Raw genomic sequence first — 14,173 nt, 5'->3', positions numbered from 1 at the left:
TTCTGCAAACCTTTCACAACATGCTGTGGTCTGGCATTGCCTCTTTGTGCCCCGGTCAGCAAAGGGCTTAGTAGGGGCCTGTCTAGACCCCAAGCTGCAGGTACAGAGGGACTGTGGAGGGAGAGAACAGCTCAATATTGGAAGGCAGCTCTTGGGATGGCTCTAGCCCAGGCATTTGCACTTGGAGAAATACTTTTTAAAATATGTACGTTTAATTAAAAAATAATAGGTATTACATGTAAGTAGTACACAAAGCACAAGGGCCAAAGGGTAAACAGTGAGAAACCAGGCTTCCTCCCACCCTGTCCTCTGGTCCCCTGGTCCCTGCTTCCCTGGCACAGCATCTTGTGGAACCAGAGATATAGTTATGGAGCTCTGTTAGATTATATTGGCTAACCCTAGAATTGCTAGAGATGAGGACCCCCCAATTCAGATGGAGTTTTAGGCAGAGGCCTCTAGTCGCCACCCTTTCCATTACCCTGTGCAGGAAGCAGAGTTGGGAGAGCAGCAGGGACTCTGCAACGTGTATCCCTGTCCCCTCCCCTGGCGTCTTCCCTAGTTGAGAGGCAGGGAGCTGAGGATGGCAGATCTGATCTTCCAGATCTTGTGGTGAACAGACCGCTAACCCCAGCCAGGCTGACGGCTGCCCCTTGAGAGCTCGTTCTCTCCTCTGTGCCTGCAGAGCTGGACTGTGCTTGGCTGACCCTCAGGACTCCCCAGGCCAAGAGCCATCACAGCAAAACACACACCCCAGTCCCTTCTAGCACCAACCTCCTAGGCTCAGGGCCAGGAACTGCAGGCCAATAAGCCCCTCCGAGGGCCGAGACCATCACCCCATCAGGCCTGAAAAGCTGCTCCCACCACAGTCCTGGCTTGGCTGCCCACCTCCCTCAGGATTGGGGGGTTAGTGAGAGTAGTGTGTGTGTGTGTGTGTGTGTGTGTGTGTGTGTGTGTGTGTGTGCCTCCCCCTTCTGACTGGGCACTCCTGGACACTTGAGTCCTCCAGGTGGGGCACGCACAGTAGATGTTCAATGTGTGTGTGCTGAAAAATGAGCTGGCAGCAGTTTTGACCCAAGGGAAGATATCATCCCACTTAGTGAATATACACTAAGTGCCCCTGAGTACCCTCACTTGAGAAAGGGACTGAAAAATCAGATCCCTGTGGGGATCATCCAAGAATGTAGATACAGGATGTGAGCTGGGGGGCAAGTGGAAGCCCTTGTCAGGACCTGGGTACTCACCCAGGAACAGCATGGTCAAGTCCCTGGCTCAGCTTCTCCTGCCACCTGCTCAGCTGGTGACAAGGCGCCATCTGCTGGCAAGTACAGAAGGAGAAAAGCACTTGGCCAAAGTGTGGGTGAACCCCGGAAGGAGAGAGGGAAAGGAGGAAAAGAGGCAGCAAGTTCCTTTTCTCACTAGCCTTGGTCTCCCCACTTGCTTATCTCAGCTCCCAGCCTGGCAGCTGCTCAGTTCCCTGGGGATAGATCATATCTACGTTCATATTAATTCTCTTTCATTCATAGTAATAAGCCAGTGATTCTCAAAATTCAAGGCAGAGAGAAGAATCAATCATACAGGGTTCTTGTTAATGTAAAGATCATCAGACCCACCCCCCGAGATTCTACTTTCAAAGCTCTAGAGTGTGGCCCATGAATCTGTATGCTTAACCAGTATCCCCAGATGATTCAATAGAAGGAAATTGTTGTGACCTTGGGTTAGGCAAAGATTTCTTAGATACAACACCAAAAGCACCATCCATAAAAGGAAAAATGAAAAATTGGACTCCATCAAAATTAAAAATGTCTGTTCCTCAAAAGTCACTATAAAAAGAATAGAAAAACAAGGCATAAGCTGGAAAAAATACTAGCACAACACATATCTGATCAAGGACACGCACCTAGAATAAATAAAGAACCATCAAAACTTAATAAAAAAACAACTCATTTTTTTTAATGTGCAAAAGACATGAAGAGACATTTCATCAAGGAAGATATGTGGATGGCAAATAAGCACATGAGAAGATGCTTAGCTTCATTAATCATAGAACTGAAAATTAAAACCACAATGAGATATAATTACAGAATGTAATTGAATTATAAGAATGTATAAAATTAAAAATCATATGGAGTGTTGACAAGGATGTGAAGGCATGGGAACTCTCAAAGCACTTTGGAAGAGTGTGGCAGTTTCCTATCTAGTTAAACACACACTTACTATATACAACCCAGCAATCCCACCCCCAGGTATTTGCCGAAGAAAAATGAAAACTCTGATTCATGTAAAAACCTGTATGTGGATGTTTATAGGCTTTCTTTATAATCTTAAAACACTGCAAACAATCCAAGGATCCTTCAACAGCTGAATGATAAATCATGGTACATCCACACAATGTAATACCATTTAGTAATAAAAAGGAACAAAACATGGATGAATCTCCAACACATTAAGCTAAAGTGAAAGAAATGAGGCTTAAGAGGTTACATACTGTATAATTCCATTTGCATAATAGTATAGAAAAGACAAACCATAAGGATGGAAAAGAGATCAGTGGCTCCCAGGTACTGGGGATCAGGAGAGGATTTGATTGCAAAGGGCACAAGGGAATTTTGGGGGGTGATGAGAAAGGTTCTGGATCTTGTGACGGTGGTGATTACACAGTTGTATGTATTTATCAAAACTCATACTTGTACACTAAAAAGGGTAAATTTCATTTATGTAAATTATATCTTGATAAATGAATAACATATCCCAGGTGAGGGACATTTTATAAAATAACTGACCCATACTCCTCAAAATTGTCAAGGTAGGTCATTGAAAACAAGGAAAGTCTGAAAACTGTCACAGATAAGAGAAGTCTAAGGAGACATGACAACTAAATGTAACGTGAGAATCTGGAGAGAATCCTTACACCAAAAAAAGGCCATTAGTTCAATACGAAGGAAACCTGAATAAAATATGGACTTTAGTTAATAATAATGTGTCATTATTGGTTCATTAATTATAAAAGGTGTGCCAAACTAATGTAAAATGTTAGTAACAAGGGAAACAGGAATGGTGTGTATGGGGATTCTCTGTACTACCTACACAATTTTTCTATAAATCTAATACTGTTCTTAAAAACAAAAATATTATTTAAAAAACAAAATAAATAAATAGTTCAAGGCATGGATCATCTGTGGGGCTCGTAGAATCTAAAGAACAACATAAACGAACAAAACAGAAACAGACCCATAGATACAGAGAACAAATTGATAGTTGCCAGATGGGAGGTGGGGTAGGATGACTGGATGAAAAGGTGAACGGAGTAAGAAGTGTGAATTGGCAGTTACAGACTAGTCATGGGATGTAAAGTACAGCATAGGGAACAGAGTCCATAATATTGTAATAACTATATATGGTGCCAGGTCGGTACTAGACTTAACGGAGAAGTCACATCATAAATCATATAAATGTCTAACCACTATGCTATCCACCTGAAACTAATATATAATAATACCAAATGTCAACTGTAATTGAAAATAAATAAAAATAAGTTTAAAGTATAAAGTAAATAAATAAAATGCAGATCACCATGCCCCACCCCCAGAGATTCTTTTTTCGAAGCTCTGGAGTAGAGCCCATGAGGATGCATCTTTAACCAGTATCCCATTACCCTGAGCAGTTACACCAAACCCACCTTGAGGAAGCTGTGCAAAAGATGAGGAACTGACAGGGACATTTGCTCCATGGGGGTCTGTCCTACCTTCTCGCTTCTACCTAAGACATCTTAAATGACCAGGCAGATATTAGCTTCTGATTATTTTCCCCCTTTTCAAGGAATGGGGTAGGGCAACTGTGATTCCAAGAGGCTATCAACCACAGCGTGAGGGGAGAGGCAAGTGTAAAGGTGGGAAGAGGGAGCTTCGAGTTGCTCAGGTCTCCTTCCTCCACCCCTCATGGGGTCAGCAGGGTGAGTCTGGAAAGGCAGGACTAGGTGCCACACACACCTGTAATGAACCCTGACTCCACCTCTAAACAGCTGTGTCGCGAGCAAATCACTCACACCCTCAGCCTTAGCTCCAGTATCTATAAGATGGGGCAACTCTTACTCCAGAAGCAACATGGCCCTTGTCAGCTGGATACTCTCGCGCTATGAAACAAAACACTTAGAAACACTGGAGAAAAAATGTTCCATGCCTTAGTCTCTCCATCTGTAAAACAGGGATATAAATATCACCTGAGTCACAGGGTTGTTGTGAAGATTAAATGAATTCAAACCAGTAAAATGCTTACAATGATCTGAGGAAATTCAGCACACAGCACAAAAAGAGAAAGAAAATACACAGCTTCGAGGGATGGGGAGAGCAACGTGCCAAGAGCTAATGGCTCAGAAGTTTTTAGAAATGAACACAGACAGGAATCCTGAGTCAGAAAGTACAAAAGACTATAGAAAGGAAGGAAAGAGATATCAAACGTTTGAGCCCTGACATGCAGCAGGTCCCAGATCAATGCTGGCTCCTCTCCTTCCCAATCCAGGCTGGTCTTTCCTGCTTCCCATATCTGCTGCAGCCTCTATTCCAGCTAGCTGTGCCCTCCCTTCCTACACTCTCCCAGGCCTTTCCAAATCCTACTCTGCTGCAGTAATAATTGTTTTTTTTTTAAAGTCACCCCCCAAACACACAGCAGATCTGTGAGTCTCTCCCCTGGAGAGGCTTGGGGTGCGGAGCAGCCTGGCCTGGCAGCCTACTGGCTGGATATACTGTTGTCTGAGGCCAGGGAGGGAAGGGCGAGGTCAGAGAGAGGGCCCTCAAGGGTGAGAGGGACCGAGGGAAGCCTGGATAGGCATGGGGTATTTACAAAGAGAAAGAGCTAACTTGGGGAGAGAAGGGGAAAACAGAGAGGACAGCATTTTTGAAATGCAGAGTCCCTGACTCCACCAACTCGTTGGAAGAGTTAAGATGATGCTTAGGAGAGGTGAAGGGCTAGTGGAAAGAGGCTTCAATTCGAGCTGAAGGACAGACCAGGGCCAGGTGGAAAGGAGCCCACTTATCGGAGCGGGGTTGGGGTGAGAGGAAATAAAGAGGCCTGGAGCAGGGTGACAAGGGCTAGGATCCAAAGCTCGGATTGCAGGAGGGGCAAGCCTGGCTCGGGAGGCGCACCCACGAGTGCCTGGGGTGGGGGTGGGGTGGGGCGAGGGATGCGCACCACGGTTACTTCTCTGAGCAAGGTGAGAGCCAGCTTGTAACTGAGCTCTTCCCAGCCCACTCTGCAGTGAGACCCCTGTGGCTGCTCCACAGCCATCCCATTGGGCCTGCGCCCCAGGGCTGCACACAAGAGACACGGAGGAGAGCCCGTTCCATTCTCAGGGCCAGGGGTTTGGAGAAGGCACTAACTGGGTCACTCTTGTCTGTTAGGAAATGTGTTTTACTTCTACCGTCTGTAGTGGCAGGTGGTCCTTCCCCTAAAACTTATTCTTCTCTGCTTATAAAGGCAATATGTTCATCACAGAACATTCCAAAAATGCGGAACAGTATTTTATAACTTCCATTTGCATCTTGTTTTATTTCCTTCCAATTTTTTTCTAAGTACATATACATGTTTAACATAATTAGCATCTTATTATGTATATAGTTTGGGATCCTTGTGTTTATTTCTTTCCAATTTATGTTATACATGGGAATTTGCCAGTCTTCATTCAAGCATATGATGAAATTTTGTGCACCACCGTTAATGGCAACATAAATTGCACTGTATAGTTGTAACAAAATTTATTTAAGCAGTTTTGTGGTGCTGGTTGTTTAGGCTGCTTCAGATTGTTTGTTATTTTACATGAGAACCATATTGAATTACCTCACCCATCTTTCAAGACCCACTTCAATTCCCACTTCCTCTAGAAACCCTTCCTGGACTACTTTGACACCCAGTAACTTCTCTCACCTCTGAGGTACGACCACCTATGGTCTGTCCGACATGGCTAGGCATGGAGCTGTGTGTCACTCACTGCTCTCTCTCTCACTGTGGTGGGTTAGTCTCAGGTCCAGGACTCTTGCACATAGCCCTGAGAGCCCCTAGCACCTTGCATACAGTAGGTGCTCAATATGTACTAATTGTTTAAGCCTGAGACCCCTCAGATTATAGGGGCCTAATAAACTCCATCTGCCAAGGGTCAGGACTGCAGGCACCCACAGTGGCCTAGTCTGATATTTTGCTGCTTCTCTGGGTACTGAAGAGGTAGAAAAACCAAACCCCTATCATCCAGCCCCCGTCACCACCACATGACACATGAAAGTCTTGAGCTTTGGCCAGGACTACCATGGCTAAAGGGTTTAAGTCCTCTCCCAAGGTGACTAGACCTTCGCTGTGCTCACAACCCTGGCATTCACCAACCATCTGCCCCCAACCCCAGGGGAGCATAATGAGGACAGGACCTAGGCTTTGGTGTCAAACAGGCAGGATTCTAGTCCCAGGTACTATGGTGGTCTAGAAGGGCAGCCGGAGGCCTGGTTTAGGTTCCTCAATGGGCATGGCCCCCAGGCAGTGCAGAGGAGCTGGTCACAGCCCGCGTTTTTTTCACTACAGGTGGGGCGTCCAGTCTTCAGTTTACAGAAATCCCTACCTGGCCTGCTGAGGCGACTGAATTTGCCATCCCTGGTCCTTTGACATTGAAGTCTAGACTCCTAGACTCAACACAGTCTTCCAGGCTCTCCATCTGCCAAATGCCATTTCTCATCACCTCCCTATGCCAAGCAGCATCTTTGCAGTGGCCCTTCCTCCAGCTAAGGTGCAGCTCTACCCCTGCCTGGGACACCTGCCTCCTCACTGCTGCCTCCGGGAATCCTCTCTCAAATGGCCACATATTAGTGGTGGAGAGCCCTGAGCACTGGGGTGAGTACAACCATATTAGTGACCAACACTGGGTTCTGGAATTCCTTTACTCATCATCTGAAGGCTCCTCCCAGAGCCTTCCCTCCAAAACCAATGACAATCTCTAAGTTTGATTGCTGATAGAGGAGATGCTCCTCTTACCTTAGCTCAGAGGCTCAGCAAACACCCCCAGGTGCTTATAAAGTGCCAGACCCTATTCTGCCTCTTGGGGGTGAGAGGGTAAAAGACCGCAGGATCCCTGCCCTCTAAGGACACTGAAGGAGTGCTACAGAGAAGGAAGGGAGCAGGGAGTGGACAAGGTAGGGCTTCCTGGAAGAGGGGCTGATCGTGCTCATTTTGAAAGCTGAGTGTTCCTCCACTTCCTGGGCCACCACCCCCTGCCCTAGAAGCCTACATTCCAGACACACCCTGACCAGAGAAACACTCTATGTTTCCAGTTATTGAGCCTTTGCTCAGGCAGAGGCCTTTACAGAAATGCTCCTTTGTAAGACAGAAAGACAGATACAGACACATCCCTACAGAAAGACAGGTACACACATCCCTACCTGCCTGTGAAATTCCTCTCTGTGTGCCAAAGGCCCGACTCAAATCCCACTCTGTCCACCTGCACAATCACCCCCAAGGCAGGATGGTGCTCCCCTCCTCTGGGTTCCTACAACACACTTCTGGCTCTAAGATGCCATTTACAATCCGGTGGGTGAGACACACATGTGCGCGCGCGCACACGTAATTGCACTGTATGCACTGCTAATCCTTGCACATGGCCAGATAGTCAATCCACCAGATATTTACCTATGCTATGACCAGTTCAAAGCAAAAATATATATAAGATAAAATTCAAGTGAAACACTAAGTAAAAAGGGGCTTCCTAGCTGGGATACCAAGAAAAAGCCTACTTTCCCTTGGACTCTTCATCTCCTCATCTGAAGACCGTGGCTAGTCAAGGCCTGGAAAGGATCATCCATCAGAGGCAGGTTGTAAAGATCCAATAAGGCAACACTCACGCACCGGCACAGGGCCTGGGACATGGGACGACTCAGCAGTGCCAGCTATTGTCACGTGGTCCAAGGGAACATATTCACTCAGAGTCATCCGCAGTCCTAGGGCAGGCAGACAGGCTCCCGGCAGCTGAAACCCCTCACTTAGTGTTTTTCAAACCTCTGTGACTATGACCCATAGTAAGTTTTACACTGGGACCCAGTAAACACACAAACTAAACACAACTGAAATAAAAGTTCCATAAAACACTGCTCCTCAAGACAAGGGGTGCCAAATTGTCTTTTTCATCTTCTCTTCCTATTTCATTTCCGAAATGATTTCACGAATCACTTCTGGGGCACCCTGCAGTTGGAAATCCATGTCCTCACTCACCCAAGGTGTCAGAGCCGCTCTCCACCGTCTCGTTGACCTTCCTTGCAACTCTGGCCACCGCCTCACCCATCTTTCTCAGCATGCAGACGCGGACGTCCTGCTGCCAGCCACCAGGCTGGTCTGCTGCTCACGAGGTGGGCCTGCGCCTAGGGAAGACACAGGGCTGTGAAGTGCCCGCCCACCGGACAGGGACCCACCTCTGTATCCACCCTCCCCAGGAACCCAGGCTGCTAGAAGCCTGCAGGGAGGGCCCCAGGCCACTCACCTCCTCTTGCAGGGCCCAGAGCCCAGGCCACATCCAGCTTGGCCTTCGGAACAGCTGATCTGCCCATCAGAGGGTGAGGCAGCCCGGCCCTACTGGTTTCCTGGGAGGACTGGCACGTGAGACCTCACCAGACACAGAGCCAAGGCCTGATTCAGTGGCCAGGCGGGTGTAAGGACTCAGGTGCGCACTGGCCTGTGACTCACTTAATAGGCGGGGCACTGAGGAGGAGGTGGGGCACAGCCAACTGCAAGGAAAAAAATACTTGTCCCTCCATCTCACAGCCTTGGAGCCAGCGCCCTATCCACAAACCCCCAAGACAGTTCCTCCAGCTCCCCGTTCGCCCCCTCACTTCTGCCAGGCTCCTCTTGTATGTCTGGAAGTAGGGATACCAAGGCAAATGAAACACAGCCTTGCCTGGTCAGAGCTCACAGTGTGATGGGTGGGTGGACCCTAAGAATTCCTTTCCCATGTATCAATATGGAGAAAAGGTTATCGTTTTAGCCTACGGACCTGGTTATTAGCCTGATGCTGAATTTATCTGCGAGACCCCAATGGAAGAAGGAGATGGGGTAAGAAAATGGGAGAAAGGAAATTGGATCACTAAGGGAGAATACGCTTAAAGAAGGATGAAGAACACAATTAAAATTATGAAGTGTTAAAGACATAAGGGACTCTAAAAATGCTGCCAACTCCTTGTTTATTAGAGAAGGAAACAGACATAGAGAGCGACTAAATGACCTGGCGAAGGTCAAAGTGAGTAAGCGGCAATAATCAGCTCACCTGAGCTCCATATTCAGTGCTCACTTCTTTACAAGTCACCCACACCACCAGCAGCAGCACCCCACAGAGAGAATAAACTTGAGGCTAATGCCAATGCCTTTCTTTGCCCACAGATCCCAATCCCAGTTCGCACACAGCCCAAGGAGCTCCAATGAACTCACTCTGAGGGTCAAAGGCAGAAGAATGTAAAGGGTAGAGAAAAAGGAGGTGAGGGTATTACTCAGAGCTGCTAACAAATGCCTAGAAAAAGTCTCCATGTGCTCGGCTTGACAGGCAAGGCAGGCAAGGCTGAGTGGAGACCAGCCAAGCCTACCCTTCTGCTTACGGGAGAGTTCAGTAGGTATGTGCATCTCACCAAGGAGGCTGACACTGAAGGTGTGAGACACATGATACAGTGGGGAAAAGACTGTTTTTTGAGGACAGGTCTAATGCCTAACTCTGCCATTTATTAGTTGAGAAGCTTTGGAAAAGTGTCTTAACTATTCTGAGCCCCAGTTTCCTCATCTGAGTAGATCTAGTAATAAAATACCTACCTTGCTGGGTTCATACAAGGAATGAACAAAATATATAAATCTTTCTCGTCCAGAGCCCAGGACACATAGGTGCACAATAAATGACAGTTGAGAGGATAAGACAATAAAGGTGCAGACATGATGCCAGCATCTAATCCCATTTCATACCCATGTGACTTTGAACAAACATCTCAGTGGAATCATCTTTGAGGAATGAGTAGAATTTCTGTCTTTCTACCTCCAGGAAGTCTTCCCTGATTGCCCCAGGTCTCAGTGTTTTCTCCTCCCTCAGTTTAGTAGCACTAATGAGTTGTTTATAAGCTTTTTAAAACATACATATTTGTCTCCCCAGCTGGCCTACAGGCAGCTCAGGGCAGGGAGCAGATCTATACTATGTTTTTCTTCTGCACTTTATACCACATAATAAAAATAGATACGCAGTTAGTACCCTCCAATGGAGATAATGATGAATAGCCATCATTTGGGTTTCAAATCTAAATACAACTCAATTGACTCAACAAATCTAAGGCACTGTCTAAATGAGAAGGGTCATAGATTTAAATGCCTAATGGTGCCAGGTGGGCAACCTGCACAAAGTGGGCCAGGATAGGACAGTAGGGAAGAGTAAGGACTATGGCAAACTGGACCCAAAACCTTCACCATGCTACCTTTAAGATCATCCCCCTAAGCCGGAGTCACAACAATGTTGCTGGAATCTTTATGACTTAGTCTAATCCCTTTATAAGTGAAAAAACTGAGGACCCAAGAAGGGAAACAAACCAGACAAATGAAAACAAAAAACCTAGGTCTTCTAACTCTTAAACCAGGTCTTCCTACCATACCATACTCCCTCCTTTCCCCATCTCTAATATTTATCATCAACAATCACAAACATGTATTGAGCATGTACTAGGTATAGGGCATAAGAATAAAGAAAGAATACAGGCAATAACTCTGATTCATGGTTCTGATGAGGAATAGCTTTCTAAACAACATCACAGAGGCATTCCTAGCCTCACAGTATTAGGGAAAGGGAAGGTAAATCTCCAAGCTGCCCAGAGTCTGTGCTAACCCTAGTGCGATTGTCTAGGCTGCTTTCACACTATGCCTGCAATTCTGCTATCTGCCACCAGGTGGGGTGGGGGTGGGGATGCCTAGGCCATAGAGCCCACTGATGAAAATTAGTTAGATTAAAAACCTCACCCCTGATGGCAAGCTCAGTCAGATGCCCTATGGTGTGGGTCAGGGAATGGTCAGAGAATGGAATCCGAAGCAGGAACAGGAGCAACCTGTAAAGTCTGGGAGTCAGTGCAAGTCACTAGGAGGAGCAAGTTACATTCCAGAGGATATTCTGGGTACAGCACAGATGCACACTAGATCCCCAAGAGGTTCCTTCTGACTAAAATCATCACCCTTGCTAACTGGCTAGGAAATTACCCACTCTTTACCTAAAACTACACTGCCACCAAAGGAGGATTCCTTCATAAAGTCCAGATGACAATCCCTCTCCCAGGTCAGATGGCAAAGGCCTGTCACTCTTTGGCACAGGTGGGGCTGTGAAATGGGGGATGGTCAGTCTCCATGTGGTATAGGACCCAAGATGGAGTAAGACAACCCTAGAATTGGGGGAAAAATAAACCTGAGATGATAGGAGTCTGGAGTGGGTCCCCAAAAGGGTTCCTACAAAGTTGTCCAACTTCACTGACTGCTCCCTTCAGCCTCAACCCAATCCTTGGCCTCTTTGACAAAAAAAAAAGGAAGAATTTATTTAGCATGTAACAGGAGCCCAGAGAAAAAGGTGCGGGGAGGGAAGAGAAAATAAAGAAAGCTTGCTCTTCTTTCTTTTGTTTTAAACTGTCTTTGGGGAAAGTGAAAAACTGTCTGAGTCACACATAAGTGACAAAGAGAGCTATGGACCCACTTCTGACTGTGTGCAAATCCCCATAGGCAGCGCCACCCCTAGGAATGCAGAACCCCTATATAAACAATTTGAGTCAACCAAAACCAGCATGTCAGCACCATTCTGGCTGCTCAATCTCACACAGTCCCCATGAAAGAAATATCATGCTGGCCGGTGGGAGCAATCGGCATGCAAGGCAGTCCTCCTGGAATCGGAACCCAAACACAGGGCCTAAGACAACTCCACAGGCCCAAGTTCTGGGCTCTCTAAGGCATTTGGTCAACCTTACAAGCAGGGGTAGTGGTAGCAGAAAGTCAGAGAGTGTCCTAAAAGAGAGAAACAGAAACCACAGGAGCATCCCAACCCCATGGCTCTGCTGATTCCAGCTGGGCCCGGGAACTAAAGGGCAGACTTAGATAATTTTAAGAAAAGTGCTCCAAATCCTGGACACCATTAGGCACAGGGTCCAAATTTGTATCCACACTGCTGCTGTCCCAACAACACTTATCCCTCTCCATACACGCCCAACTCCCCTTTCCTCAGAATGTGTATCATAGTCCCAGGAAATGTTGAAATCCAATAGACATCTCTCCGGCACCTCCTACAAGAGATATACTGAGGAAGCCAAGGTACAGAGACAGGGCATGGGCCAGAATGAGTTTCCCATTGGGTAAGAGAGACTCAGTGACAAGAGGCAAAATGAGCCAGGCGCTAGTAGGAACATGACACCAGGCCCAAGGAGCATGTGTTCCCTCTGCGATGAAGGCACATGGCATGGCTGGGAGGAGGGAACAGAGACAAGGGCTGAGCAGGGATACCCCAAATGATGATAGAGGGAGACAGGCAGTCAGTGTGTCCCGATTTCTAGGGGAAGGAGCTGGCGGCCCTCCTGTACGTCTGTCCTCCGTTTCTCTGCAGGGAGTTATGGAAGGTTTTTTGAGGTGAGCAGCCTAACCCAACCAGAGTTCTGGAAAGTCATCAGTGTTGTGAGCAGTCCCATTTGCAAAATAAATATACCATGTTCCTCACTAGGTTGGTTTTAGAAGTAAATTATAGAACTTTTGGGGTCTTTGCAAACCGTTAAGCACTTCCCACACAAGGCATTGCCAATAAGTTAGGATATGATCAACTAAATGCCAGAGGGGAAAAAAAAAGTGTCCTGCTTTGTGAGAGCTGTCAATAAGGCCCTTCTTTATCTGTAATCTGGTTTTACCTGATACGATGCTGGGAGGGGGTGATTTTTGCTCAAACCCTGAAGGCAGACCCCTGCCACGGCTCCTGCCCTCACCAGTGAGAACTCTACCTTATCTGGAAGCCAGAGATCTGTGCAAAGGAGCTGCTGCACACCCCCGTCCGCACCAGCTGCTCCTATATTTAGTTACTTGTGTGGTCATTTGGGAACTTTAGAGCCTGGCAGCTGCTCCGAAGGACAACTCGAGCCTCCTGAGCCATGTGTACAAGCTCTCCCATCGCTGGCTCCCGCGGATCCTCCGGACCACGCCAAGCAGGGAAGCTGATGGGGAGGTGAGAGCCGGCGGGCTGGATCATACCCAAGTGGCTCCGAAGGCCCCCACGAGGCCAGAATAGAGTTGACCCAGTTTCCTACCTAAAGGAAAGGAGCCCGCTGGGGCGTGAGCAGGACCGGCTGGCGCCTTGTTTCTGAACCACGGGGTTCGCAGCGCACTCTCGCGCTTCCCTATGAGCATCTAAAAACCTTTCGGCTGCGCCTCTCAGGACCGAGTGGGGTGGAGAAGGCCAGGGTACCCGCGTCTGGAGCAAGGGGCCCGCCTCACCCCACCCCGCGGCACCCGCAGCCAATGGCTCCTGGTTGCCTGCCCTCCGCTCTCCCGGCAGGCGGGGACTGGAGGGAATAAAGCAGGAACAGGAGAGAATGCTGTGATCACTAAGGTCCGGGGACTCGCGCGCTGCCAGGCGTATGCGGGAGGCGTGTGCAGCTCCCCAGAGCGGAAGCAAACCCCGAAAGTGTCGCTTCAGGGACGAAATACAGCTGCTCCCAACAGGGGACCCTTCCGCAGGGAATGGAGGCCCGCTCGGGACCACGTCCCCGAGCTTCCTATTCCCTGGCACCTCTGCGCCCACTACCCCGAGCCTGCCCGGGTCCAGATGCAGTCTGCAAGCAAGAACGGGTGCGGCGCCGGGACCCTGGGCACTGCAGAAGCCGCAGCTGGTGCACCGCTGCTCTACACCGGGTGACCTGGGGGAGGGGAGGGTACGCTGCAGAAACGGGGACACTTCTCTCCCTCTCTCCCCCAGCCCCTCCAGAGCTTAGCCTCAAACTACGTTTACTTTGCGGGGCACGAAGCGCGGGGCCCCGTTCCAGGCTGCTTTCTGCTCCACTTACGGCGACAATGCCTCCTAGCGCCCTGCGCAGCGCAGTCACGCTCCCTCGGCCGCCGGCGGCGCCCCATGCAACAGCGGAACGTTGGAGCCGGCAGGGAGGGGCGCGCCGGGCCCCGGGCT

General features: G+C 48.4%; 1 protein-coding gene across 1 annotated transcript in view; it reads right to left on the bottom strand.

The window, feature by feature from the left end:
- Window positions 1–14,134, bottom strand: part of LRRC20 (leucine rich repeat containing 20) — a 72,411-nt gene extending 58,277 nt beyond the window's left edge. Inside the window, exons 1-2 of the mRNA XM_015592168.2 lie at window positions 14,055–14,134; window positions 8,236–8,381 (exon numbers count right to left, since the gene is read on the bottom strand). Of these exons, the coding sequence (XP_015447654.1) occupies window positions 8,236–8,317 (82 nt within the window). The 5' untranslated portion in view covers window positions 8,318–8,381; window positions 14,055–14,134. The remainder of the gene's footprint in view (window positions 1–8,235; window positions 8,382–14,054) is intronic.
- Window positions 14,135–14,173: the final 39 nt, after the last annotated feature.

This window comes from Pteropus alecto, unplaced genomic scaffold (assembly GCF_000325575.1).
Source record: "Pteropus alecto unplaced genomic scaffold, ASM32557v1 scaffold155, whole genome shotgun sequence".
NCBI lineage: Eukaryota > Metazoa > Chordata > Mammalia > Chiroptera > Pteropodidae > Pteropus > Pteropus alecto.
The sequence above is the reverse complement of the archived record's forward strand: the minus strand, read 5'-3'. Positions and strand labels throughout refer to the sequence as shown.